Source organism: Ctenopharyngodon idella, chromosome 8 (genome assembly GCF_019924925.1).
Source record: "Ctenopharyngodon idella isolate HZGC_01 chromosome 8, HZGC01, whole genome shotgun sequence".
Classification (NCBI taxonomy): Eukaryota; Metazoa; Chordata; class Actinopteri; order Cypriniformes; family Xenocyprididae; genus Ctenopharyngodon; species Ctenopharyngodon idella.
The window spans coordinates 19,151,598-19,178,216 of NC_067227.1; the positions used below are offsets into that span (position 1 = coordinate 19,151,598).

Genomic DNA, 26,619 nt, shown 5'->3' on the forward strand with positions numbered 1-26,619 from the left:
AACTTTGGACCACTCAGCAGCAGTCCAGTCCTTTTTGTCTTTAGCCCAGGCGAGACGCTACTGACGCTGTCTTTTGTTCAAGAGTGACACAAGGAATGCAACAGCTGAAACCCATGTCTTGCATACATGAAGCACTTGAAGCACTGACTCCAGCTGCAGTCCACTCTTTGTGAATCTCCCCCACATTTTTGAATGGGTTTTGTTTCACAATCCTCTCCAGGGTGCAGTTATCCCTATTGCTTGTACACTTTTTTTTCTACCACATCTTTTCCTTCCCTTTGCCTCTCTATTAATGTGCTTGGACACAGAGCTCTGTGAACAGCCAGCCTCTTTTGCAATGACCTTTTGTGTCTTGCCCTCCTTGTGCAAGGTTTCAATGGTCGTCTTTTGGACAACTGTCAAGTCAGCAGTCTTCCCCATGATTGTGTAGCCTACAGAACTAGACTGAGAGACCATTTAAAGGCCTTTGCAGGTGTTTTGAGTTAATTAGCTGTTTAGAGTGTGGCACCAGGTGTCTTCAATATTGAACCTTTTCACAATATTCTAATTTTCTGAGATATTGAATTTGGGATTTTCCTTAGTTGTCAGTTATAATCATCAAAATTAAAAGAAATAAACATTTGAAATATATCAGTCTGTGTGTAATGAATGAATATAATATACAAGTTTCACTTTTTGAATGGAATTAGTGAAATAAATCAACTTTTTGATGATATTCTAATTATATGACCAGCACCTGTATATATATTTTTTTATTAAAGCATTTAATATGAATTGCTTCAGTGTATTGAATTGAATTGATTGAAATTAGATGCTATTGAAACATCTCTGTATTAGGAAGGTTAGCAAAACTAATCTAATTACATGGTCTTTAGGAAAGTGAATATTCAATATTTTTTGCCCAGACCTACCACCAGGATACCTTTGACTGCATCGATTGCAGTGATGTTAAGTGTTGCCTTTTATGATCAGGGCTCTGTGATAGGACGTTCTCATTTATTAGGTCCTTCGTCCTCTTCTTGCCTCAAGTATTTAATCTAGGACAGACAGATGGAGGAGCCACTCAAATACAGCTTTACAGCACGGGGTAGAGACCCAGCTCTCTGTCCTGTGTGTTGTGTATCTGTGTGTGTGTGTGTGTGTGTGTGTGTGTGTGTGTGTGTGTGTGTGTGTGTGTTTGTGTGTGTGTTTGTGTATGCAACTGTGACCAAATGCCTCTCTAGAGGTCCTCCATGGCACTGCACAGATAAAGTGCCTCTTGTTAAACCTCTATAATTAAGATATAATTAAATATTCCCCACAGACAGGGATTTGGAGGATGTTACATTCTGCCTGTTTGCTGCATACATTGCTCAGTACATGACCTTTTTTGTATTTATTTATTTATTTATTTTATTTTATTTTTTTAATGAATAATTAATTTTTAAATACTTAATTGTTATATGTACATTACAATTCAAAAGTTTAGGGTCAGTAAGTAAGAAATTGATAGTTTTATTCAGCTAGGATGAATTAAATTGAAACTGACAGTAAATACTTTAAATGAATGCTGTTCTTTTTTAACTTTGTATTGATCAAAGAATCCTAAAAAATATGATTGTTTTCCTCAAAAATATTAAACAGCACAGCTGTTTTTAACATTCATAATAATAAGAAATGTTTCTTGAGCACCAAATCAGCATTAGAATGATTTGGGTCATGTGACACTGAAGACTGGAGTAATGATGCTGAAAATTAAGCTTTACCATCACAGAAATAAATTACATTTTAAAATTCAAATAGAAAACCGTTTTCACAATATTACTGGTTTTACTGCATTTTTGATCAAATAAATAGTCTTTGTGAGCATAATATACTTCTTTTAAAAAAATATAGACCTCAAACTTTTTAATAAAAGTGTATATTTCTAGACCGCCATTCAAAAGTTTGAAATCATATAGACATTTTGGTAACACTTTACAATAAGGTTCATTAGTTAAACATTACTTGGTGTATTAACTAACATGAACTAACCATGAGCAATACATTTGTTACTGTATTTACTAATCTTCATTAATGTTAGTTAATGAAAATACAGTTGTTCATTGTTAGTTCACAGTGCATTAACTAATGTTAACAAGATTTTAAATATTTATTAGTAAACGTCGAAATTAACATTAACAAAGATTCATAAATGCTGTATAAGTGCAGTTCATTATTAGTTAATGTTAACTAATGTAGTTAACTAATGAAACTTATTGTAAAGTGTTACCAACATTTTTATGTTTTTGAAAGAAACTGATGCTTCTGTTTGGCCAATGTAGCATTTAAATAATCTGAAATACAGTCAAAAGTACATTTTGTTATTTAAGACACTACTTAATGAAGTGTAGAAATTGCAATACAAAGACTTTATTTGCCTAACTCTTTCTTGCAATTGTACACCAACTCAAAAGTGTAAATCAAATGTTGGTTTTTAAAATGTCTAAACAAAACAAAGAATATCTCATTAATTTGAGAGATGAAGGCTGTTTCGTGTACAATGGTCTCGACAAAAGAAAGCAGACAGTATCTAACCAGGACAGAGATAGAAGTGAACATCCCTGCTCCAGAACAACAAGAGGACAAGTACATCAGAGCCTCTTGTTTGGGAAACAAACCCCTCACTGGGTGCTCAGCTGGATGCTTCATTGAACAGTGCTCACTAAACACCATCTTCAGTTGTAACAGTGAAGGCAAGACTCTTAGATTCTGATGGCTTTTAGGCACAGTTTCAAAGAAAAAGATACATCTGAAACTGGCAAATAAGAAGAAAAAGTAGAATTGGTCATAAAGATTCACTGCAAACAGCTAGAAATGAATGTTAAGTTCTGTGGGAGAAAGAGGGGTTTGAAACTTCACCTCATATTCTTATCAAACCGACTTTTGGAAGGCAAAAGGTCTGTCATTGCAGCAAATGAAGGATTCTTTGATTCACAAAACATTCTTAAGAATAAAATTAGCCTTAAAGGGATAGTTCACCCATCTGTCACCATTTACTCACCCTCAAGTGGATCCAATCTGTATGAATTTCTTTGTTCTGCTGAACACAAAAGAAGATATTTTGAAGAATGTTGGTAATCAAACAGTTGATGGAGCCTGTAGACTTTTTCCATACTATGGAAGTCAGTGGGGCCAATCAACTGTTTGGTTACTTATATTCTTCAAAATATCGTTTTTGTGTTCAACACAACAAAGAAACTCATACATGTTTAGAACAACTTAAGGGTGAAATAATGACAGAATTTTCATTTTTGGGTGAATTATCCCTTTAACTGCTATTTGCTTCTTCTTTTTTTTTTTTACTTAAAAGTGTTATATATTTGTAACTTTATTTTTAATAAATGTTCTTTCCTTTTTCTTAAGGTTGTTCTAAAGACAAAACTTTGTTTGAAGAAGTAGACATGTATAACACATTAAAAAACATGACTGAGTGCTAAACTCCAAGCCAATCGTGATGGAATATAATGTGTGCACTTATGGATATCACGATAATCTGCAGGCAGCAGAAAAAGATTGACTTTGAGGTGCTTTTCATTGAGTTGATTAGAGTCTTTGTCAAGAACTGCAAAAAGACTCAAATATTTGTGAACTTCTTAACATTTTTTCAAGAATTGCACTAATAAACATTACTACAAACGTACTAGAATTGATCTTAAGAAATGTTCTAACTCATTTCTGAAGAAGACTTTCATAAAATTCTAAATGTCTTTAATTTTTTGATATATTTAATGCATTCTTGAGGAATAAAAGCATACATTTCAAATCAAAAAGATAGTTTCGTAGTGATTCCAAGCCTTTGAATGGTAGCCTACCAGGTGAGTCTTTTTTTCACTCACAGTAATGTTTTTATTTCAAAAGTGACTCATTTTAATTATACTGTAATCATATTAATGATAATTAATGGCCATTATTACAAAGCTAAAAGAAATCCAGTATAATTTGAGTTCAAAGGAACACATTCTGATTTGGTAGCGATGAAGAGATACTTGAGCCTTACTGATGGGGTCGTAGCAGTGCATAAGACAAAAAAAAAAAAAAAATGTTGTAGGTACAAAGCGAGCGATTGTAGTTAGTCGCTGTGTATGTCATCACCATCTCCAGGCAGAAATTAGCTTCCTTTACAGAGGAACATCAAAGATTGACAACAGCTCCCTTGAGATGTTTATGTAATGTCAACAAAAGGAGTGCATTCAAGCCAAAGCCAAAGAGCTTTGAACAACGATGTCTCCAAGTACGTGACATTGAAGCACATAATCCCCTTCCCTGATCTCTCATGAAGGGCTCCGACTCATGCATATTGTGTCCAGCTTCCTAATGCCAGTGCCGTCTAATCTCCACCGAGTGCTTCTTTTAGAGGAGAGCTTTCGTTTTTCGGTCATTCGTGGAGGCCGTACTCTGCTCCTGGGCCCTCTCGGTCCTCCTCTGCTGCCCTTGAAGCTTCAGTCCCTCCCTCCCCTCCCCCAGCCTCACATAATGGATGCTGACAGCACAAGGTCGTGGGAAAGTGCCTGCTAGTTCAGGTGAAGTTTATGGAGGAGAGTGAAACCAAGGCATAGAAAACACACCTCCACCTCTCAACCACGGCAGTTTTACGCCCACACACGAGGCTGCAGATTCAAACTGGGGGCGATGGCTTGAATAACACAGACTGACTTTTTTTTCAAACAGTGTTTGTGTGTGCTTTGTGTGCAGGATCCTGGGAGAGAAGAGAACCAGTTCCTACAACAGCAGCTGAAGGAGAAAGACAAGCTCATTGTACGACTCCAGGCTGAATTGGTGAGAAAACTCGACGAGTTCAATGTAACATTTCGTAACTGCAAGTTTCATAACCACTTCAAGAAGTGTCACGATTGCAAAAACAGGTTCCATTGTCTCTGGAATACGCTAATTTTGTATGTTTATTTGACAGTTTGCGTTAATATCCTGTTGGTTTCATGTCCTTTGCCTCTCCCAAGGCTCGCGTTAGGAAGTTATGGAGATGCTGCTCGGCAGTTTCCTTTGAACTGGGACGATATTTGATAGACTCACTTAACGTGCAGTAAACAGCTCGTCGCTTGCTTTACATGCACTGTGAGACACATAACGTTCCCGGTCCCAGCAGCTAGGGCAGAGACGAGTGAAGGAGAAATATGACAGGTCCATCTCAGATTTATAGACTAGTGGTCCTGAAAAGAAGGATGAGATGATAGGCACGAAGGAGGGGGTAGGACAAATAAAAACAATAGAGGGCAGTAAAGAGGCTGTAAAAGCAAAAGGACAAACAAAGCTCATGATGTTTCAAACGATCTATGACTTGTCTTTTCTAGCATTTCTAGCAGTCTTTTCTAATTCAAAATACTAATAAAAACTGTATATATTAGCAATACTAAATTAACACTGGTCCTAAAGTCCTCCCTAAACCCTGTCCACACTACCATTTGTAGTCACCGCATCGCAATATGTGGAGCTCAGGAAATCGCCAGCTCTCATTGAAAACTAATGACTTCAGGACGCTTTGGTGCTGCTAATCTCAGTGTGAGGTTGTGTGAAGTGAATGCACCTTTATTCTTTGAGCTGCAGCACTGCATTACTAGTTTAAACGTTCTCTATACTTGCTGATCGCTGTCTAGATGTTCAATGAAAAGATTGCAAGTTTGACTTTCGCTCAGTCTGTAGAGGTTTGAATTGATGTTGTCCTTATCTGTCTTCTCTTCGAGAACTGAATTCAGAAAATGTGCTCCCAATAGCGTTAAGCACGTCTCTGAAGGTCACGGTCTTTTTCTCAGAGAAAACATTGTGTTGGTAAATACCACAGTGCTCACTGCAGTTTCTCTGCTCCATAAGAGCCCAGTGACTCAAACTCAGTGTGATGTGAGTTTCCACTTGAGAACTGCAGTGGTTGTTTTATCTCCAGTAAAACATGTGTACTGATCATATGTAAACGTATGCATAATGTGGCATCCATATGACTGAATAAAATAAATTCTTGGCCATTGACATCATCACTTTACTAGATTCTGCCGCCCAGAGACCTCCGCTCTATTTTTAGTGGGAAAAGAACCTGCGGCCACAATGGCTTAATAAATCATGGCAAAAGCTCGTAAAATAATACTCACTGGTGAAACTGGCAGCCTGCTGGCTAGGCTCGTCTTTGTCAATTTTTACTGTCTTTATTGAATGTCATTAATGAAGTATGGCTGCCCTAAATTTTGCTGCACCATATTTCTTATTTTATTAGTCTGCCATTCTGCCATGTTTGAGAGGAGGGATTAAGGTTGTTTGATATTCCCAGTCAAGACTGGATGATATAGCCGAAATGAATGTTCAATCAGAGGGTCATTATCATACAGTAAGCCAGAGTTTATTAATAATATTGCATGATAATGACCGATTGACTGTACAATATTCAACTTATTACATGGCTACTGAAGAAATATATAAAGGGCATAAAAAAACTTTTTATATATATTTCATCCAAATGTACATTTTTATGTAGGGCAAATTTTTTTTGTAGTTTTTATGTTCCATTTAAAAATAAAATCAGTTATCAGTATGTTAATTAAAAATTAAAATAAATATTCACTTTATAATTAAATCAGTTTTTAAAATTAATGAATTATTTATTATAAATATGTATTATTTTTTTAAATAATATTTCATAATATTTTTGGTTACAAATAGACCTTTATTAATTAATGTTTATAAATAAATTATCAGCGTATTTTATTGTTAAAGGATTAGTTTACTTTCAAATGAAAATTACCCTAAGCTTTACTCACCCTCAAGCCATTCTAGGTATATATGACTTTCTTCTTTCTGATGAACACAATCAGAGTTATATTAATAAATATCCTGACGCATCCGAGCTTTATAATGGCAGTGAGCAGGACCAACGTTTATGAAGGTCAAGAAAGTGAATCCATCCATCATAAACGTACTCCACACGGCTCCGGGGGGTTAATAAAGTCCTGAAGTGAAGCGATGCATTTGTGCAAGAAAAATATCCATATTTAACAAGTTATAAAGTAAAAGATCTAGCTTCCGCCAGACCACCTTCCGTATTCAACTTATGAAGAAAGTGTAACGGCTCTTGCAGTTCAAAACGCTTACGCCTTTCGTATTCAACTTACGAAAAAAGCTTAACTGACGCAATGGAAGGCAACGGAAGCTAGATATTGTACTTTATAACTTGTTATACTTGTCATATAGTACATTTATGATGGATGGATGCACTTTCTTGAGCTTCAAACTCGTTTGTCTCGTTCACTGCCATTATAAAGCTTGGATGCGTCAGGATATTTATTAATATAAGAAAGTCATATACACCTAGGATAGCTTGAGGGTGAGTAAAGCTTGGGGTAATTTTTATTTTAAAGTGAACTAATCCTTTAAACTAACATTTTGAAATAAAAACAAAATTTTTAAATGTCTATTTATTTGTCCATTTATTTCTTTACAATTTTTTTTTTTTTTTTTTAATAAATACATTAAATTATTTTTAAGTGGCACTCCTAGTCTTGGATACAGTTAAGCAGTCAATATATAACTGACCACTGAATGCTGAGATTGACCAATCAGGATCAAGTATTCCAGAGAACTGTTTTTTTTTTATGTCATAACTTTAATGCTATGGCATAATTTTCTGACACATACATCTTTTTAACAGGAATCCACCCGTGCTGCTCAGAAATCTCTTTGCCAAAAAGCTGACAAAAGCACTCAGACAGATTTCTTACTCTCAGAGGTGAGTACCCATTAAAGCACCGTACGAAAGCTACTGACGACACTGCTAATGTTCTGAGGTCACTGAGCTGTGTCTGGTTTTTCTAATTGAATACAGGTCCCCACATCTGTCTTTTTTATTTCACTGACTTTTAATGGTAAAGGGCACTGAAAGTTGATTTTCAATTTGAGGTGGAACCCTTATAGTGAGATTGTGGTTTTGGATTTCAACAACACTTTTGCTAACACTTTTGCTTAATCAGGTCGTCCGCTGCCCTTTCAATAGTTTGACTGCCCTCCTTTCCCCCGACCCATCCAATAATTGCCACCCTCCTTTTTATTTGTTTTTGTTATTAATTTTAGATGAAATCTAGGTGTTTTCTTGTTCCCACAGGCACCTTTTAATGGCTCACACACAACAAACGATGATGTTATGTATATTGCAGTGAGTCAGCAAACTGTGTTCAAGTGCTGCAAACTTTAAATGACTCATTAACAGAGATTAATGCAACAGAGATATTAAAACGCCAGAGACAAAACCCAGCCTTTAAACCGCCTTCTCCCTTTCGCTTGCAACACTTAATGAAATGAAGAGCAAATGACGTTTGATAGTTTGATTAAAAGCTGTTGGCACATTCTTGAAAGATGCCCTTCTCGTTACAAATCTGTTTGTTTTTTTTCAGCATTTGTGATGAGCATGTTATCGCTCAATGATGGTTAAGAAGCATGACTGAGATTTTCTTTACAGATTTCTGTCATATATTTTGTGCCCTCGCAGTGCCCGCATCAGTATGCCTTTAGTCCCTTTACACTGAAATAGCTTTCAGTTGGACTCCTGTGGAGACATGGTCCATTTTCCCCCTGGCATTTAACATCTCTCCAGACTTTGTGCTTTGTATTACCGTTAATATGCATATGTGATGTGAATTCAGATGGCTTTTTCAAATTGCTTGACAATCCATTCCACGGCTATCGTGGCGCTAATGCGTCGCAGCTCCATCAGACCTCTGCGTTGATGAAAAGTGCTGTAAAAAAGCTGAAATATTAGAAAGAGTGCTCATTATGGAGCTGTTGCATTAGATAAGCGACATTTTCGTGGTAAGCCTGCGTCTTTTTGCTGCGGTGCCAAAAACAGCCAGCGTGGAAATGGTCGCGTGGGAGGATGTGGGAGAATCTTCTTCCTGTCTACCTCAGATGTGCCGGCAATGGATGAGCGCAGAGAGGAACTGCACATGCATGAGCACGAGACCCTCAGGCTTTCTGAACGCAAAGCACGCCATCATTCTTTCCCCCCGCTCGGCAAGAGATGAGTTCTGCATTTCCACCCTGCCCTATGTAGACTACATCGCTATATGGGTTACTGCATTGAGGACACGCAAATATCTGAAAGTGTGTCTACAAGTGGGTCAGCTATTTCGAAGGCTGCTTCAACTGGAGGAGGTCATCTGTTTCTTTTTTTTACCCACGTTCTTTCTCTCTTTTTTTCTGGAGCACCCTGCTTCTCTCTCCAGCTGAGCTAATTAGCTGAAAGTGAGAGGAAGAGAGGCTTTGGTGCCCTCTGTTGAGTCACAGTGCACCAAGGGGGCCAGACTGGCCTCTTTCGGAAGTGCCGGACATCGTTCCTACGTGGTTCTCGCAGCCACCAACTTCTCAAAGTCCTCCCTGCCTCTGTTAGCCTGATGCGCTACAGGAAGTGGCAGGTTCGTGCGGAGGGGCTCCTGTCAGGACCAAGAGACACGGGTAGATGGACAGGGGCCAGCTTGCTCATCTGTCCAAAGAGCATGAGAAATGATGTGTAGAATGGCAGAGTGATATATAATACTCATGTGAAGCACATATTCCATGATCCTTGGCTAGTCATCAGGTATAGACTGAGCACAGTTGCCTACACATGACACTAATTTAATGGCATAAACATGAACTAAACAACATAAAATGTTACATTAAATGCACAAAAGTATAATGGCTAATAAAATTATAAAGTACTTTTTTGCATAGAATAAACATCATTTTACTGTAGATGTACATTTATTTTCTGGTAAACTTTTACTGTTACGTTCCATATATATATTTTTTTAATTCCCATACTTTTTACTTTTAAAACTCATGAATTTTTCTTTTAATGCTTTTGCGTAAACAAACACCATTGATATCAAATTGTCAATTTCTGTAGTCCATACAACCTTTATAGTCATGAAAGTTGACAGCTACTCTGTCACTCTTAGCTGCACCATATTTATAAGAAAATATATATTTTGACAAACTAAAATTGTCAATTATTTCAAATTTCTTATGATGATGGTAACACAGTGTTTTTACTTTAATGTTTTTCCCTATTAAAGTTATAGTTCATAGTTCAACCATAGGATAGTTCACCCAAAAATTAAAATTCTGTCATTTATTACTCACCCTCATGTCTTTCTAAACCCGTAAGACTTTCATTCATCTTTGGAACACAAATAAGGATCTTTATGATGAAATTTGAGAGCTTTCTGTCCCTCCATTGATGGCTACACAACTGACACTTTGGCCCTGTTTCCACCTGGTATTAAGATGCGTTTTGGTCAATTAGATCACAAGTGGACGACGCTAAATACAGGTGTAAATAGGGTGTAAAACTCTTTGAGCTTGTCCAGTTTCGACCATTTCCAGAGGTAGCCGAAAACGGATTGTTTTTGTAGTGGAAACGCTCATGTGGTTGAATGTGTTCGAACAGCCACAAAAGACCTCCTACTGACCTCCATGCGCTAGCCAGACAGGATTTAAACTTTTTCAGCTGAAAACCCGTTTGGTTTGAAAACGAAAAACTTACCAAGCACAATGTTCTTAACCATTCCTGATTTCTCACAGTGTTCGGCCAGTCTTGCGGTTTGTGTTTTTCCCTTATCTCTGGACGTGTTCATATACAAATTGCTCAAGCTTATTTTCTTCATTAGATCAAAAGATCTGAAAAAACCCTTACATTTACCTACCCATAGACCCTCCCCTCGAAGAAATCAGGATAGAAGTGGTTGAAAGTGGACAGAAGAGATGGATTAAAATACTAGGTGGAAACGAGTATGTGTCTCTCTCGTCCACTTGTGATCCGATCGACCAAAATGCATCTTAATACCAGGTGGAAACAGAGCCTTTGACGCTTCAAGAAGTTCATAAAGAGATCGTAAAACTAATCCATATGAATTGAGTGGTTTAGACCAAATTTTCTCAAGAGACATAATCGCTTTATATGATGAGCAGATTTAATTTAGGCTTTTATTCACGTAAACATTCATTAACTTACACATCAGTTGTGGCAAACAGAAGCTCAAGCATGTTTGCTTGATGTGTGAAAACCAAAGAGGTTCATTCTCGTGTGTTGCGCAGCACGTTTGAGCTTCCGCAAGAGGTTTGTTCTCACGCATCAAGCAGGTTCGATTGAACTTCTGTTTGTGTTCGATGGTCAATGTTTATATGTGAATAAAAGCCTAAATTAAATCTGTCTGATCAAAGTGATCAAGTCTCTTAAGAAAATTTGGACTAAACCACTCAATTCATATGGATTAGTTTTACGATCTCTTTATGAACAGTTTGAAGCGTCAGATTGTCAGTTGCATAGCTGTCTATGGAGGGACAGAAAGCTCTTGGATTTCATCAAAAAGATCTTCTTTTGTCTTCCGAAGATGAACTAAAGTCTTACGGGTTTGGAACGCCATGAGGGTGAGTAATTAATGACAGAATTTTCATTTTTGGGTGAACTAACCCTTTAAGATTTCTTTTTTTTTTTTTTTTTTTTTTTTTGCGTAGGTTTGAATGCAACACTTCAGAATGTTTTTGTTGTTGTTGTTCATAAGGCTGTCTCATTGTCACATCGAAACCTGATGAAAGGCCCATTCTTTTCCCGTCTGTACGAAGCCTGACTGTGCCGTTATGTCTGTTTACTTTGCTTTATTATGCCAGTCTAAGCCTGTTAATATTAAGCTCTGCCCTCCACACTGCCGTTCAGCCATTTAAATGAAAAAGCACTTAAGAGCTCATTTACTCTGGCATTCCACCCTTCCGTAGCCGAGATATGAAGTTTTATGGATTAGCTTCTGTTTTGTGTTATTTCCCTTCCAGTCATAAATCTTTTTTATAGAAGTGACAGTTCTTATTAAAATGCTTGAATATTTAGCCAAATGGAAACCCCTTGCAGCCAGAATAAGTCGTTTTTGATCCTTGCCCAAACAGTTGGATCTATAACAGCGAGGGAGATTGATCAGTGGTCAGCTCCCTATAGCTGGAGGACACCTGTTAATGGAACATACTGGACATCTCCCACTGCTCTGTTTTTCAGCGCTCCAGCCAACCCTGCTGAGAGGCTTTTTGCGTTTGAAGCCTGTTTCATGAGCACCAAAAACGTTTCAGGCATCTCTTTATTTTTCCAATTCATTTTGGTATGTTTATTTATTTATTTAGATTCATTTGCGCATGAGGGGGTCACCCTGTCTCATAGAGTCATGCTGCGGCCCATCTGATCGCTCTGTGTGGGGGACCTGTTATGCTAAACTCCCAACTTCATTGCTCAGGCCTGCTTGCTTTTCTCTCTGCATGGGTCAGAGTGTGAGCACCGAGCCTCACAGAATGACACGCCTGCTGAGCGGTAATCATTTCCTTTCTTTTGTACGTGAACAAAGAAGTTTAAAGAGATTTAGTTTGCCATTTGTTACTGGGTTTTTTTTGTTTCAATTTGATTTGATTGGGAAAAAATAACAAGCCAATGAAACAATTAATCATGTCGCCTGACTGCTATGGAAATTACATTTATAAGGAAATCCATTAATTGTAACAGTACTGATTCTTCTGAGCCAGTCGGTTTAATGAATCGTTCGAAAAATGACTCTCAAACACAGGAGTCAGCCTGTGTCAGCCATAATCTACATCAGGGGTGTCAAACTCATTTTAGGTTGAGGGCTGGAAAAATGTAAATATGTGCGGGCCGAATTACCTTTTTAAAACCTTAGTGTGCTGACATTTATTAGCCTACATTAATATTAACCATACAAACTACAAATTAATTGGCAAGAAAACTAGAAAAACACACTGTTCTGTGAAAAATGCTTCTTTTTTTTTTCATAGTTATTATTATGATTTTTTTTTTTATGGCTGATTCCAATTTTTTACAAGCAAATTGGCCTATTCCGATACTGTTTGCCGTTTTTTTTTTTTTTTCTTTAAGCAAATTTGTTTTTTGTTTATTTGCTCTATAACAGACAAACTGGCCTTAAACAAAAAATACCTATAGCCATTTGAAATTAGAGGCAAGCACTACATTTTTATCACGATGCAAATAAAGATGCTACACACATGTAGCATGAGTTATTTTTTATTTATATTAGATTTCAAGATTTAAAGCAAAAACAGAATGGTCTGACTTTTGTTTTGTGAAATTATGCTATAAGACACCTGCACAAAACCAAAACAGCAAGCGGACTGAATGAAAATGCAAATTCACTCTCTGTCAGTAGGTGGCGCTTATGGAACAGCAGCAATAAAGTGTTTCCTTGTTTACAGCTGTATACAAAGCAGTGTTGCGCTAATAAACACTACTTTATACGGAGGTAAAAGGACAAGAAAATACCATCAAAACTCATCGAAGACAATTCCCTTCATAGATACATTCATATTAACCCCATACCTCATTTCAATATTTATATTTTTCTTCCTATATTTCGCGAACAGTGAGCCTTCTGTGCCTGGTACAGTTTTTGCTCTGCTGGCGCATCTGTGTTCTCTTTGCGTCCGTCTTCAACGTGCCCCTGTTTTAACGTCCTGTTTACAAGACTTCGACTTCGTATTTGTAATATTCCCACACAGATGACATTTTGGGAAGCGATTGCAAAGCAGTTTGTGTGCAAGTACGGTATAGAGATCGGCCAAAATAAAACTTAAAAACATTCCGATTTATGGCCTATTGTTCAAATCATCCCCCGGGCCGGACTGGAAACAGTCGTGGGCTATATTCGGTCCGCGGGCTGTATCTACATCCTTCTTTTAGGCATTGAATGACGAAACCCTGTTGCAGTTTTGTTGAAAATTTATTAATGCAGTAAACCACTCTGGCTTCCATTTCATCTTTTGATGCAGTGCACACCTTGGTTCTCATGGTCATTTTTGGGTGTTTTTCCCGTTTCTCTGTCCGTTTTGTGAAGGCCATTTGAATCCATGCTTAGTTGCATGAAATATCTTCCACTTCCAGTCCGCAGCTCTCATAATTCTGTCTGAAGTAGTGCCACCGGACAGGAATGTTACGGTGATGGCTAAGGCCAACGCAAACTGTGGGAACCCTGCAGTCTGGGTCTGCCCTCATATCTGAAATGGCCAGGGGTGATTAGACTTCGGAAAAGTGGAAGTCATCCCTCATGATGTTTTTACCTTGACCTGTCAACTTTTACTGCCTTATCTGTCTCTGATTTTGTCAGCGGTGTAAAGCATCTTCAGTCTATTTAGTGACCTGGTGAGGAGTTAGATAAACAGATAAACTCTGTGCCGGTGCATTAATGAGACACGGTAAGTAGGTGAGCTGAATTAATGATCCCAGATAGAAGGTGCCTGTTGTCCCTGTGCATGATTTCAAAGATATATGCTTTGCTTTCAGGGCCACGCCCGAGTCGGTGCCTCCACCGTTTCCTCTTGCAGGAGACCATGTGAGTTTTCTCACCGTGTGTTGTGGTTGTTCGTGGTGTTTCCACTGAAGCATGGCATGCTGTTCTGCCACCCAGGGTTTGGGCAACTGGTCCTTCTCTCTGTAACTCTGTAACCAGCCACTTTCTCCCTTTGTTTTATCCCCTTCTTGTCTGTTTATCCGAGTTTCTTTTCTTCCAAAAAAAATCAACACAGGTTATCATTGTGCACGACTGCATTCTCTACTCTTGGAAGTGCACCAACTGTCCCTTTTGGATGGCCATGCTCACAAATGCCACTTGAAGATTGCTTTGAAACACCATCTGTACGACCGACACTTGTTTTGCATATAATCTCTTTGTGTTTTTTAGTTGGAGTTCTCTAACTGTCTATCACGCATTACTCATCTCCGGTATCAGCCAGCGCCAGCACTTCAAATTCAACCTATTGTGTCTGCCTGTTCGATATCCATAACTTATTAAATCGCAAAGCTTTAAAGTAACAGTTGAGGAAGCATACAGAGCGTATGTGGACTGGGTGTGCAGCATTGTAATCCACCTAGACGGTGGAAAGAACGGTACCCAGCACTCCATGTGCCCAGGGCGACCGGAATGGGAAGATGAAAGCTCTGTGTTTACTCAGGTGGAGAAGCTTTCTGCAGAGAAGCAGCGAGCCTCTGACGCTTTGATCCTCTTTGTCTGTTTATATTGATGTGTACAATTGTGTCAGTCGTACAAAAAATGGCATGAGAAGAGAGTATCTGTTCTGAATTACCAGGCAATATTGACCTATTTGTTAACAGGAATAGGAACTCCTGGGATACGACTGACGCTGTTCCAGCAAACGCGGGCTGTGTGAGATCCGCAGGCCATGGAATGAGTTGTTTCATGCTTTTGTTCTGGCGTTAGTGTTTAATTAGCAGAACACTGTCCCTTACCAGTTTGGTCTTTTATGTTTTTGCCAGAACCCCTCCCTTCTTTGTTTGTTTCCTTTATTTACGAGTTCAGCATGCTTTCATTTGCGTTAGCCATTACCCCGACCGTCATCTGAAGTGTGTGGCGTCTAGACCGATGCGTTGTAGTTTCCTTTGAGTGATAAACACCCCTGGGAGTTTGCGTACCTGCGATGGCGGGCGAGCATTTGAAGCGCAATTCCACTTGTAATTAAGTGCCGCTCTGTGGCGTTATGCGCAGGATGAGATTGAGATAAGTGAGCTGGACAGAGGCCAGGATGTAGTCAGGTGGGCTGAGGTCCCACATCTCGTTCTCTGCTGGTTCTCGTGCAGACTAATGAGATCTCATCCTTCAGAAGGATGCACAGTCTCAGAAAAGCTTTGTTGCTAGTCACATCCTGTATCCAGACTCAACTCACCTGCGGGGGAAAAGTAGAGGGATGTGAATTCAGCAGTGAAGAGAAGACTAGGGATGGGAATTGTAAGCGATTTGATGGTTTTGTTTCAGATTCCATTACCGTTTTTTAACTACATTATACTATATATTATAAATAATGATGAACACGTACATATATTGTGATTAGTCTTTCATTAATGTAGATAAAACGTCATATAATTTATATAATTGAACAAGTGCTACTTGTACATTTTAAAATGATTTGTAGCTTAAACATACAAAAATGGCCATGTTTTGTTTGAGAAATTAGTACCCTTAGTTTATCACTAAATACTACACACTAAATTTATCATTAAATACTAATCCCCACCCAAAAACAAAAAGATATTTTGTCTTATTTTATTCACCCTCATGATATTTTAAACCTGTATGATTTTTTTTTTTCTTCTATGGAGTTTACAATGACATGAGCAGAATGACTCGACACCTTTTATTTTTATTTTATGGAAAAAAAGATACAGTGAATGGTGACTGAGACTGTCATATCTCATTTTGCTTTCCACAGAAAAGAAAGTCATACAGGCTTAAAACATCATGAAGCTAAGTAAATGATAACAAAATTTTCATTTGAGTTGACTACCTCTTTAAAGGTCCAGTGTGTAATATTTAGGAGGATCTATTGACAGAAATGCAATATAATATACATAACTGTTTTCAGTGGTGTTTAAAGACCTTACATAATGAACCGTTATGTTTTTATTACCTTAGAATGAGCCATTTCTCATTCTAAGATAATAACTGTGGGTCCCCTTATATGGAAGTCACCATTTTGCGCCGCCATGTTTCTATAGTAGCTCTATATAGACAAACTGCTCATTGTTTGACTGGCTACTCTCTGCGGTCTCAGATAACGACGTCTTTGTCCTGTGTCGGCCACCGTAGCTTCTCTATGTGCTTCAAAATGGAGGGGTGAGCAGTGGACGGAGTCGTTGGTTGCAATTCGCAACTTCACTGCTAAAATGTACACACTGAACGTTTAAGTCTCATAAACACAACTACAACATAAGACAGTTATATTTTCTCAGTTTATTTAGGGTTCAATGAGACAGCAAAGACGATTCATTAAATAAAATCGATTTGAGTCATTTGTTTAACACAAAATTTTTAACTTCTGCCACGGTTTCACAGGCAAGGCTTAAGCCCAGTCCCAGACTAAAATGCATGTTTGAGCTGTTTTAACTGAAAGCAACTTGCACTGACATATCTTAAAATATGTCAGTGCCATTGTTTCGTCTCAAGATGCACACCAGTAATGTTTTTTTCTAAGGTTAAAGAAAAAATGCCTTAATTGAACTAAAGCCTAATCCTGGCTTAATCTAAGCCTTGTCTGTGAAACCAGGCCCTGGAATTTTTTTATAAAGTTGCACTGAATAAAAGCCACTTCTTCAATCTCAACTCTAGAGAATCCATAGTCACAAAGGGATCATGTGAAAAAGAGATGGGGGAAGGGATGGTGGGGAAAGCAAGAGACGTGCGACTGAAAGTCAGCCAAAAAGAGAATAGATTAGGTGTAACACAAAAGGGATATATAGATTTAGAGTTCCTCTGAGGTTAATAGAGAGATAGCAACACATGCCAGTCATTAGAATGGCTATCCATCTGGGCTTTCTGTTGAAGAAGCATCAGGTGGAGTGAGAGTGTGTGGGTGCTGCTGTGGCGTGAGAACATTCATCAGCGGGAAGTAGTTGGAGCTCACGAACGATGTGGGTGTGTCCAAAACGTTAGAAATTAAGTTGTAAGAGAGCATCAAGACAAGTCTGAATTGCATAACGTTAGAGCTGCACGATTAATAGTTAAAAGATCTATTGTCTATTAAACCTTTGCCGCTGAGCCAGAGAGAGCAGTTGTCATGTATAGGTATTAAACAGCTTCACAAACAGACTTTTCAACCACACAGTATCATTATTTCTGTTACAAATATTCAAATTATCTCAGAAGTACTAGGATAAAAGTTTATAGTTTGGATAAAAACACTGATGTCTACGTTAGCGATCAAATTAGAGCAAATCACCTTTCGAAAGTAACTTGGTGCTTCAAATAATGATTGTATCCATTACATCGTCACACCAGTAGTTGGTAACAAGTGACTGTTAAAAAAAAATGTCATTCATTCAAGAGATTTGTTCAAAAATGCTGATTCATCCAGTCATGAACCAAGTGAAGTCTTTGTGAGTGAGTCATTGAATCATTCATTCAATCCGATTTATTTTTTAAAAAATTCATTCAAATGACTGCAGCAATTAACATTTTGTCAGAACCTCTAGTAAATTACATGTTATTTTGTTTATGTAGTTGTCCGTACAGAATCATGAGAGAATCGTGACCTCTATTTGAAACAAACAAACAAACAAAAAAATCTTAATTCTCAATTTATCCAGAATCGTGTAGCTCTGTTTCACTCTTATTTTCAAATATGTTCTCATTAGCTTTCTGTGGAAAGGAGGCCACCTTTCCCGTCCTTTCTGCTTTTTTTAAAGCACCTCTTAGTTTGTTGTTTTTTGCTCCGCTGACCTGTATAAACATGTCCATGATAACTTTGTCAAGGTAAAAACTGTGATCCTAAGCCCTGACAGAAGGTCTGAGTCCCTGTGGACAGGGCCGACTGGAGACTGCCCGCAGGGTGTTCTCCGCCATTAGCAGAAGGTGAGCGCAGGTCCAGCCTATTCGGCCCCCTTCAGGGCTGCTATAATAGAATGCACATGCAACACCTCACTATGGACAGATGGCCGGGAGAGGCAGGAACGTTGCGCCACAATAAAGAAGTTAATAAATAATTATAGAAACTGTTACATTCAGCAGTAATGTGGATTAGAAACACGCATTTATTTTTATCGAAGTTGCTCTCCAACCATGCCGTTGATTTGTCTGTCAGAGAAAGAAGAGTCACATTCCTCTGCTCTGACTGCCCAGGAAACAGATTTGATTTTGCACGAATCCCCTTCAGAATATTTATGAGTCTCTGGTTATATGTCCAACCCTTTGCAATATGAATATGACACGGCTGATTTGCAGTCTCTCCATTGTGTGCTGATTTGAGGATATATTTAGGGCTGCAGCTAACAACTATTTTGATCAATTTAAAAAATAAAATTCACAGTTTGAAAGCAGCAGAACCTTTTAAGTAACCAGTTATAATTGTATGAATTGATTTTAATGTTTAAGTTATGATAACTTTAAACCTAAATTCGATGTTTGACAGTGAATGTTCTTTCTTTCTTGTTCTTTCTTTCTTTCTTTCTTTCTTTCTTTCTTTCTTTCTTTCTTTCTTCCGCAGTTTAACAATGACAGTGACATTTAAATTGATAGTTCACCTCAGAATGAAAATCATTTACTCACTCTCATGTCATCCCAAACTTACTTTCTTTCTGTGGAACACAAAGAGAAATAATGTACTTAACATTGATTTGTACATTCTGTTGTTTTAATGGTAGATAGCAAACCAACCTAAACAATTAATTTCTGCCACCTATTGGCCTGGAGTCTGATGTGCTGAATTCCGCATAGGATAACCATGGAGCTCACTATTTACTATAAAAGTGCTTCAATACCAAGTTGTTTTTCACTAAAATTGCCCTTTGAGGATAAATATTGTGAGTTGTATAGAATTGATACCAACTGGAGCACTTGAAAAAATTATCAGTAAACCGAATGTACTTTTTTTTGCTGGCACACTCGGCTCTTTTAAACATTAAAGTGAGTCACAATGTACTGCCAATGAATTCAACAAATGGGATATTCATTAATTTATCTGCATTTGTGTTCCAAAGAACAAAGAAATTCATACAGGTTTGGAGGGACATGAGGGTGAGTAAATGATGACAGAATGTTCATTTTTGGGTTTCTTTGATTACTCACTTTCCATGCACAATGTATTGTAAGAATATAGTGATAAAATGTAAGTGTGTATGTCTAATGGAATTGCTAGTTTAAAGCGGTGTCACTGATGGAGGTTCTTTGTGAACAGAGCAAATACTCAAATAATCAACAGTGAACTTGACTGGCAGTTATTTTCATTGTTTATTTCCATTTTAATTGTTGCAGACTAGATCGACTGAACTAGTTACAACCTCAATTAATTCTTCTGCACGCATGTTGAGTTCAGCATATGTTATTGGTTGAAGGACACTCAGTCCTGCACTGCTGCAATACAGGCCTTACCATTGCCTACAGACTCAAGAAATCAATGAATATATTAATTTACTGGAGTAGCAGGGTTCACACTGTCTTCATCTGGATTTCATGCGATAGTACGGGAAATAATTTATGGACCAACCTCACCTCTGCGTTCTTTTATTAAGGCTCGGGACAGATTACCATTTTTGCAGTTGTTTCAAGTTCCCTTGTTATTCTTGGCAGTGATATTTTCTCTCAAGTTTCTCTCTCTCCATCCATGCCACAATGTGACACAGTCACCCACCCACGGCCTCCTCTAGCATCTCCTGCCTCACTTCCCAGCATCTCCATCTCGCTGTCAGACTCCTGTTCTCCTGTAACACGTTTTCAAACACGTTCCCAAACTCCTGCTTTCGCTCATTACTATTTTATTAACCTGTAAATCAATTTAGATAACAAGATGAACAAATGTAGGAATTATCAATTTTATTTCTCTCTCTCTCTCTTCACTCTCTCATATATATTTAAATATAATTTGCTCCCTGTAGCATGTAATTAGGTCTAAGAAAATTGGTAAATTGCATTTGCCTTTGTTTAGTGCAGATTAGTGCTGTTGGAGTCCCCTTTTAAAATATTTGCCATTTCAAATTATCATAATTCAATTCCACAACTCAATACCTTTTAGTGTTGCAGATATCTTATCGTAAATTACTGCATGGTTGTTGAAAATTGCTCAAGCCTGTTTTTGTTGACCTCTTGTACCTGACATTTTATTCAGTGTTTAAATGAAATGCACTGAGAAACAGCGTGACCGAATTATATCCATTCCAGCCTTTTTGCTCTCATTCTAAACCCCCCGCTGCCCACCATCACGGTCTAATTTTTATCCAAATAATGTTTTCATCTTCTGTTTATACCTACATAAGCCCTAATGCATCGTATCTGCAAACTGCCAAAAGCCATTGTTTTTTGTTAGCATGTAAAGCTTTTGATTTTTCTCTCCACTTCACTGACTTTCCATTCTGTCATTTGTACACATCATGTTCATCTGTCTCCATGTTGTTTTGTTCTCCCCTCTCCCCTTTCTCTTCCCATGGGTGCAGTAAACAGAAGCAGCCCGCGCCGGCAGCACAATGCAGGTAGGGTGTATTTCTGTGTAGAGCAGCTCTGTCTCTAATCAAAGGCAGGCGGCTTCATCCACCAATCCTCACCTTGGCTAATTGAGGGAAACCACAGAGCTTTTAAATTGCATCAACAAATAATCACGCGCAAATGTCTTAATTGCCGTGGAGCTGTATATGAAATTACGGTGATTGTTGCGTGCTAATCTTATCAGCTCTGTCCTAATCGTCTCTGTTGGGGACATGTTGATTGCTTGCTTTATTTTAATCCACGCTTGCAGAATCTTCTGTCTTTTTTCCCCCAAATCAGGTGGCGTTTTTGTGGGAACTGCTTTCGCTGTGACGGCGCTGCCGCTTTTGTTGAATGTCACAAAAAATGCAAATCACAAACCTGCAGTGTATGCATGACATTGAGCATTGCGGTAAAACATGACAGATAGAAAAACGGCAGATGCGAATATCCACCGAAGGAGACGTCGGACAGTCATTTAAACCCCAGATTTGTGTGCGATATGAGTGAAATCGAGGAAGACTTGCATATACATATTTATAGAGCAAACCTCCAACGCTGCTACAGGAAAAAATGTCAATAAGCTGCAAATCACACCTATATTTATTTCTGTCTGCTATATCTGCATCATGTAGTGGGTGCACAGTAGGTGCAGGAAAAAGTCAGACCTGTCGGCTTTGCTTTTGCATTTCTCTAATGTGTGGTTTTAGCTGTTAATGGTAGTCGGAGAAAATATGAACATTTTGTACCCGTAATACAATTGAGCTAATGCCATAATGCGCTCTGTGGTACCAGTAAAGTGCATAAATCCGCTGTCAGTGTTGTTTTGGTGAGGGATGAAGTGTCACTGGATGGAAAGATGTATTGTAAAGTTTGCTTGAAAGGTATGTGAGGACTGTTCCATAAATTCAGGAAGTCTTTTAAGGAGAGATGCCAAGATTTTGCCTGTATTGATCCACTGCATGTCCCCTTCTCCACAGGTAAAATACCAAACCGGTGAAATTAGTGCTGCTTAAAATACTTTACGATCTTTAGACTTTTACGATACTTCCGCTGTCAAAGCTCAAGGGCACATGTAATGGAATTACTTTTATGATTTCAAAAACTTGGCGTTTGGTATTACATATTGGGTAGAACGGTTTGTGTATTGTACTAAGAGAATCAAAAAGATGAACTGTGATCTTAAGGGTTGCCCTGGTGAAGATGACTGACAGATTTTGTCAACCCAAGTGAAAGCATGACAAATATGGTTGTGGCATTGATGTAATAGCTGACTTAAAGGGAGAAAAGGGACTTGCAGTCTTGCATAATGAATATTTAAAAGAGTTTGGACAGAAGTGAAGTATGAATGCCTGTTTGTTGAGTCTAATGGTATCAGATATATACATTATATCAAATATCATGTGTCAGTCATCTTGGATAATAGCTTCTTTTTGTGTGTGTGATGATGCATTATGAAATATTAGTGTCAGATACACGCTGAATAGAAATATGTTACTAGTAATGATATAGAGTATAAACACTAATTTACTATTTGGTTATTTTCTGTTCAAACACACACACACACAGTCAAATGTTTGGGCATATGGGCACACTTGACTGAATTTGTTTCTCTTTTTTTGCTCATAAAATTTTTTTTTGGCATTACATATAATCTCTATGCATGTTTTTATTTCATATGTTTAATTTATGCTATTTTAAAATAGGTGAAAAAAAGTAATAATAAAGAATAACTAGGTGAGACCAAACAGATTGGTAGTAGGGTTTAAAAAAATCCATTATAATAATAATAATTTATCTTTCCCACCAGCACCTCTGTTTATTGGGCAGCTGCTGGAGGAATTAAAGTGAATATTATCATTAAATTTAAACTGAGCAAGTGACAGATGGGTTTCTATACTCTCCATACCAACATTGTACATATTGTCTTACAAGGGATATTACTTTTAATAACCCTCAATTGAAGCGTCAAGGGCCTGCGCTGCTGTAGTAAAAAAAAAAAAATTACGAAGTGGTTCTCAGTAGTTTCTTTTTCAAGGGAAGGAAATAAAATCCCCTGCATAAATCATTCAAAGGATGGCCATAGATGTAACTGATTTAATATTGGTTGTTTTAAATGAAGTCTCGTGAGATGGGCAGTGTGAAATGAGCCGTTTTGCCCTGGACATTTGCCATATATAGACCTAATCTTAGTTTCTCTTTTGGCTGAAAGGTGAGCTTAAAGGAAAAGTTCAACCTAAAAATGAAAATTAACAGCATAAGTGTTTTGAGCAACATGAGGTGAGTAAACACTGATGGAATTTTAATATTTGGCTGAACTATCTCTTTAACTTCACAAGACTTGTGAAGTGGAATAATTCCTCACTGATGATCCCTGAAATTGCTTGTGCAATCACATGCATGTGGAACGAATCAGGTTACATTGAGTTATTAGTCTCTGTCTTTGCGCAATCCTTGCACAAAACTTTTTAATGCTTCTTATTTATGACTTCAGCATTTTGTGGACTGTTTTATCATTAGTTCTAAATTGCCAAGCCCACCTTGTAGGTCCCTCGTGTAGCTCATTTATTTATAAGTGAGGCTATGCTTGAAACCACGCAGCCATGTTTCCAACTTTCTAGAGCATATTAACAGTGCCTCAAGAAAAAACGAGCCTTTCCACCAGCGCCATCTCTCTCTTTCCCTCGCCAGTCCATCAAAAAGTGCATTCTCGCCCAGAGTTGTAGTGTGCATCTCCGAGTTTTAAACAAACGGCTGTGTTGGATACCTGTCTCCATATGGATCCTATTAAAACCTCACGCAGCCATCTGTAGCCTAACCATGCTGTGATATCTCCAAACCGCTTCCCTCAGCTCTGCTCTAGCTTGGCAGCCGAGCTTAGCCGTGATCCTATTGCAGTTTACATTGTGTGCAGAGAGGTGCTGCTTGTTACTATCGTAACACTTCTGTGTCCCATGTGAATTTTGATTAGCTTGTGAAGGAACTGTACATTTACATGTCAGGTTTAAAGGATTATGGCGGGTGCTTGGTTCCTGCCTTCAACCATAATCTAGTCTTGCCATTTATAGAACACGACCTGCTGCTCACTCCATACTGCTTTTAATGCTTGCCAGTATCTTCCGAGAGCAGTCATGTATGAAGCACTGCTGATATGCGCACGCCGTTTTCTCTGTGCATCTGCGGGTTTTTTTCCCTCCTTTTACTTTTTCGAGCCCACAGTCCCATACATGTCAGGGTGTATTGAAGCTCGATTTGATTGCAGTTCAAGATAGACTGCCCCCTGATGGTGGAGTATTTGCATAGTCTGAACTTGTTTTTGTGCCCAGATGTGCTTTTGAAAAATGTAAGGGAGACTGGGGAGTTTTGTAAGACGTTTTGTTTCAACATCTGTAACTGTTTTCGCGCTGTGTGCCTCATAGTTTTTAATGTTCACCAAGGCTGCATTTATTTTTTTTGATCAAGATACAGTAAAAACAGTACTATTGTGAAATATCATTACAATATAAAAGAACCAAGTTTAAACATTATGAACAGAAACCCTTATTTGAAATTACAGTTAACTGGTAGTATTTTTTTCTAATCAAACCGTTTTCGGAACGTTAATGTTACAGAAACGTTAAAATACTGATTCTGCTTGGTATGAACCAATTTTTTGCTCTACATTACTAGTCAGCCATTAGTCTTCAGCATCACATGATCTTTCAGAAATCGTTCTAATATGCTCATTTGGTGCTCAAGAAACATCAATGTTAAAAACAGTTGTGATGCTTAAAGGGATAGTTCACCCAAAAATGAAAATTCTGTCATAATTTATTTAGCTTCAGGTTGTTCCAAACCTGTATAAATTTCTTTGTTCTGTTGAACACAAAAGAAGATATTTTGAAGAATGTGGAAACTGAACAGTTCTGGGACACCATTGACTTCAATAGTATTTTTTTTCCTACTATGGAAGTCAATGGTGCCCCAAAACGGCCTGGTTACAAACTTTCTTCAAAATATCTTCCTTTGTTTTCAGCAGAACAAATACATTTATACAGACTTGGAACAACTTGAGGGTGAGTAAATGATGACAGAATTTTCATTTTTGGGTAAACTATCCCTACAATATTCTTGTGGAAGCAATGATCAATTTTTTTTAAGGATTCTTTGAATAGAAAGTTTAAGAATTTTTTTTTTTTTTTTAAACAATGTTCTGTAAAAGTCTTTACTCTCACTTTTATTTTTATTTAACACTTATTAACATATATTTATAAATATATAAATAATTCATACATTATTCACCCCTGTACTTAATTTGTAATTTTTAAAAATAAATGGTAAAACTTACACTCCCCATTCTCCTCTACATTATAATAGTGCAGATTTGCATAAGCTTTTTAAACAAATCTCTGTATTGTTAAAGCTTTTGCATGATGTTCTCAGAAGCCAGTTTGTTTCCTCAGAAACTTGTTGGCTAAAGTAGATTATTTTCTGCTCATTTGCACCATTGAAATTTTGGGATGAAAAATGAAAACACATCAGATTTTTTTGTTGTTTCCTATTAAATATTCAATTAATCACTGTTATTTATAACTCAGGAAATCAAGAACTCATTAGTTCAAATCAGAAATGTGGAACAAAGTTGTCGTACAGTACTTGCGTGCCGATTAACTGACGACAATGCGTTGATGATGGGGTTTTTTTTGAGGATCGTAATTGAAAACCACTGCAATCGGCACATTCATCAAAAGCAAGATTTTAGGTTTGTTCATCTCTGAGAATAGGCTGGATTTAGAAATTAATTAGCACTCTATTATTTTCTAGACTGCAGACTGCAGTGAGACCAGAGCAAAGAAAAGCACTGTGGCTGAATGAGAGAGAGAGAGAAAGAGAGAGAGGGACTTGAGCAGTCCAGGGCTTGAAGCAGACTGTAATTGTGGCCGAATTGTGTGTCTCTGTGAGAACTCTGCTTTTACTGACCTGTCCGGGGCATTGCTGTATGCTTTATCTGTAGGTACTCTGAACACTTTGGGCTGGAGAAAAAGATTTGCAGCTGTGGATAACACCTGGAGCGTTTTCTGCTTTGGCTTTGTGCTTTGGCCTAGTTACCTTTGAGTTGGCTTTGATTATATTGTAAAAACTGTGCATAGAACTCAACTTGAAGTTGAAATATATTTAACTTTTAAATGAATTCAGATGGTTGTTTTGGAGAAAATGTGTCTTAGTTAATTAATTGTTGTTTTTGTATTAAAAGCAGCTGTTCAGAATAATCAATGTTAGTAACTTAATTTTCTTAGTCATTTAATATCATTTGAAATTACATCATTTTTCTTTACTGTAAACTTAAATATTGAATTAAAAAGCAATTTTGCCAAAAGTTATACTTTAATTGGAAATTAAATTAGGTGTAAGAGTTGTTTCGTTAAATTTATTTGGGGACCAACTCTGTCTAAATGCGTTTGTAGCTGAAAATAGACATTTACTGGCAGTATACAATACATTATAACTTCTGTTTCAAAACCTAGTGAGTTTCCTCCATTGGCATCAAAGACAGTTCCAGGCAGGCTATTAAGATATCTTATTTTGGCCAAATTTTAGACAGCATCACATGTATCCTTTGTGGAGA

At 37.7% G+C, this 26,619-nt stretch overlaps 1 protein-coding gene across 3 annotated transcripts in view; it reads left to right on the forward strand.

Moving 5' to 3' along the window:
• Positions 1 to 26,619, forward strand: part of ccser1 (coiled-coil serine-rich protein 1) — an 88,953-nt gene that overhangs the window by 41,823 nt on the left and 20,511 nt on the right. For 2 of the 3 annotated variants that reach the window (XM_051901962.1, XM_051901963.1), the window contains 2 exons: positions 4,714 to 4,797; positions 7,667 to 7,744. In XM_051901962.1, coding sequence (XP_051757922.1) covers positions 4,714 to 4,797; positions 7,667 to 7,744 — 162 coding nt within the window. Of the gene's footprint in view, positions 1 to 4,713; positions 4,798 to 7,666; positions 7,745 to 20,986; positions 21,023 to 26,619 lie in introns of all 3 variants that reach the window. The other variant, XM_051901964.1, reaches the window with a different exon arrangement.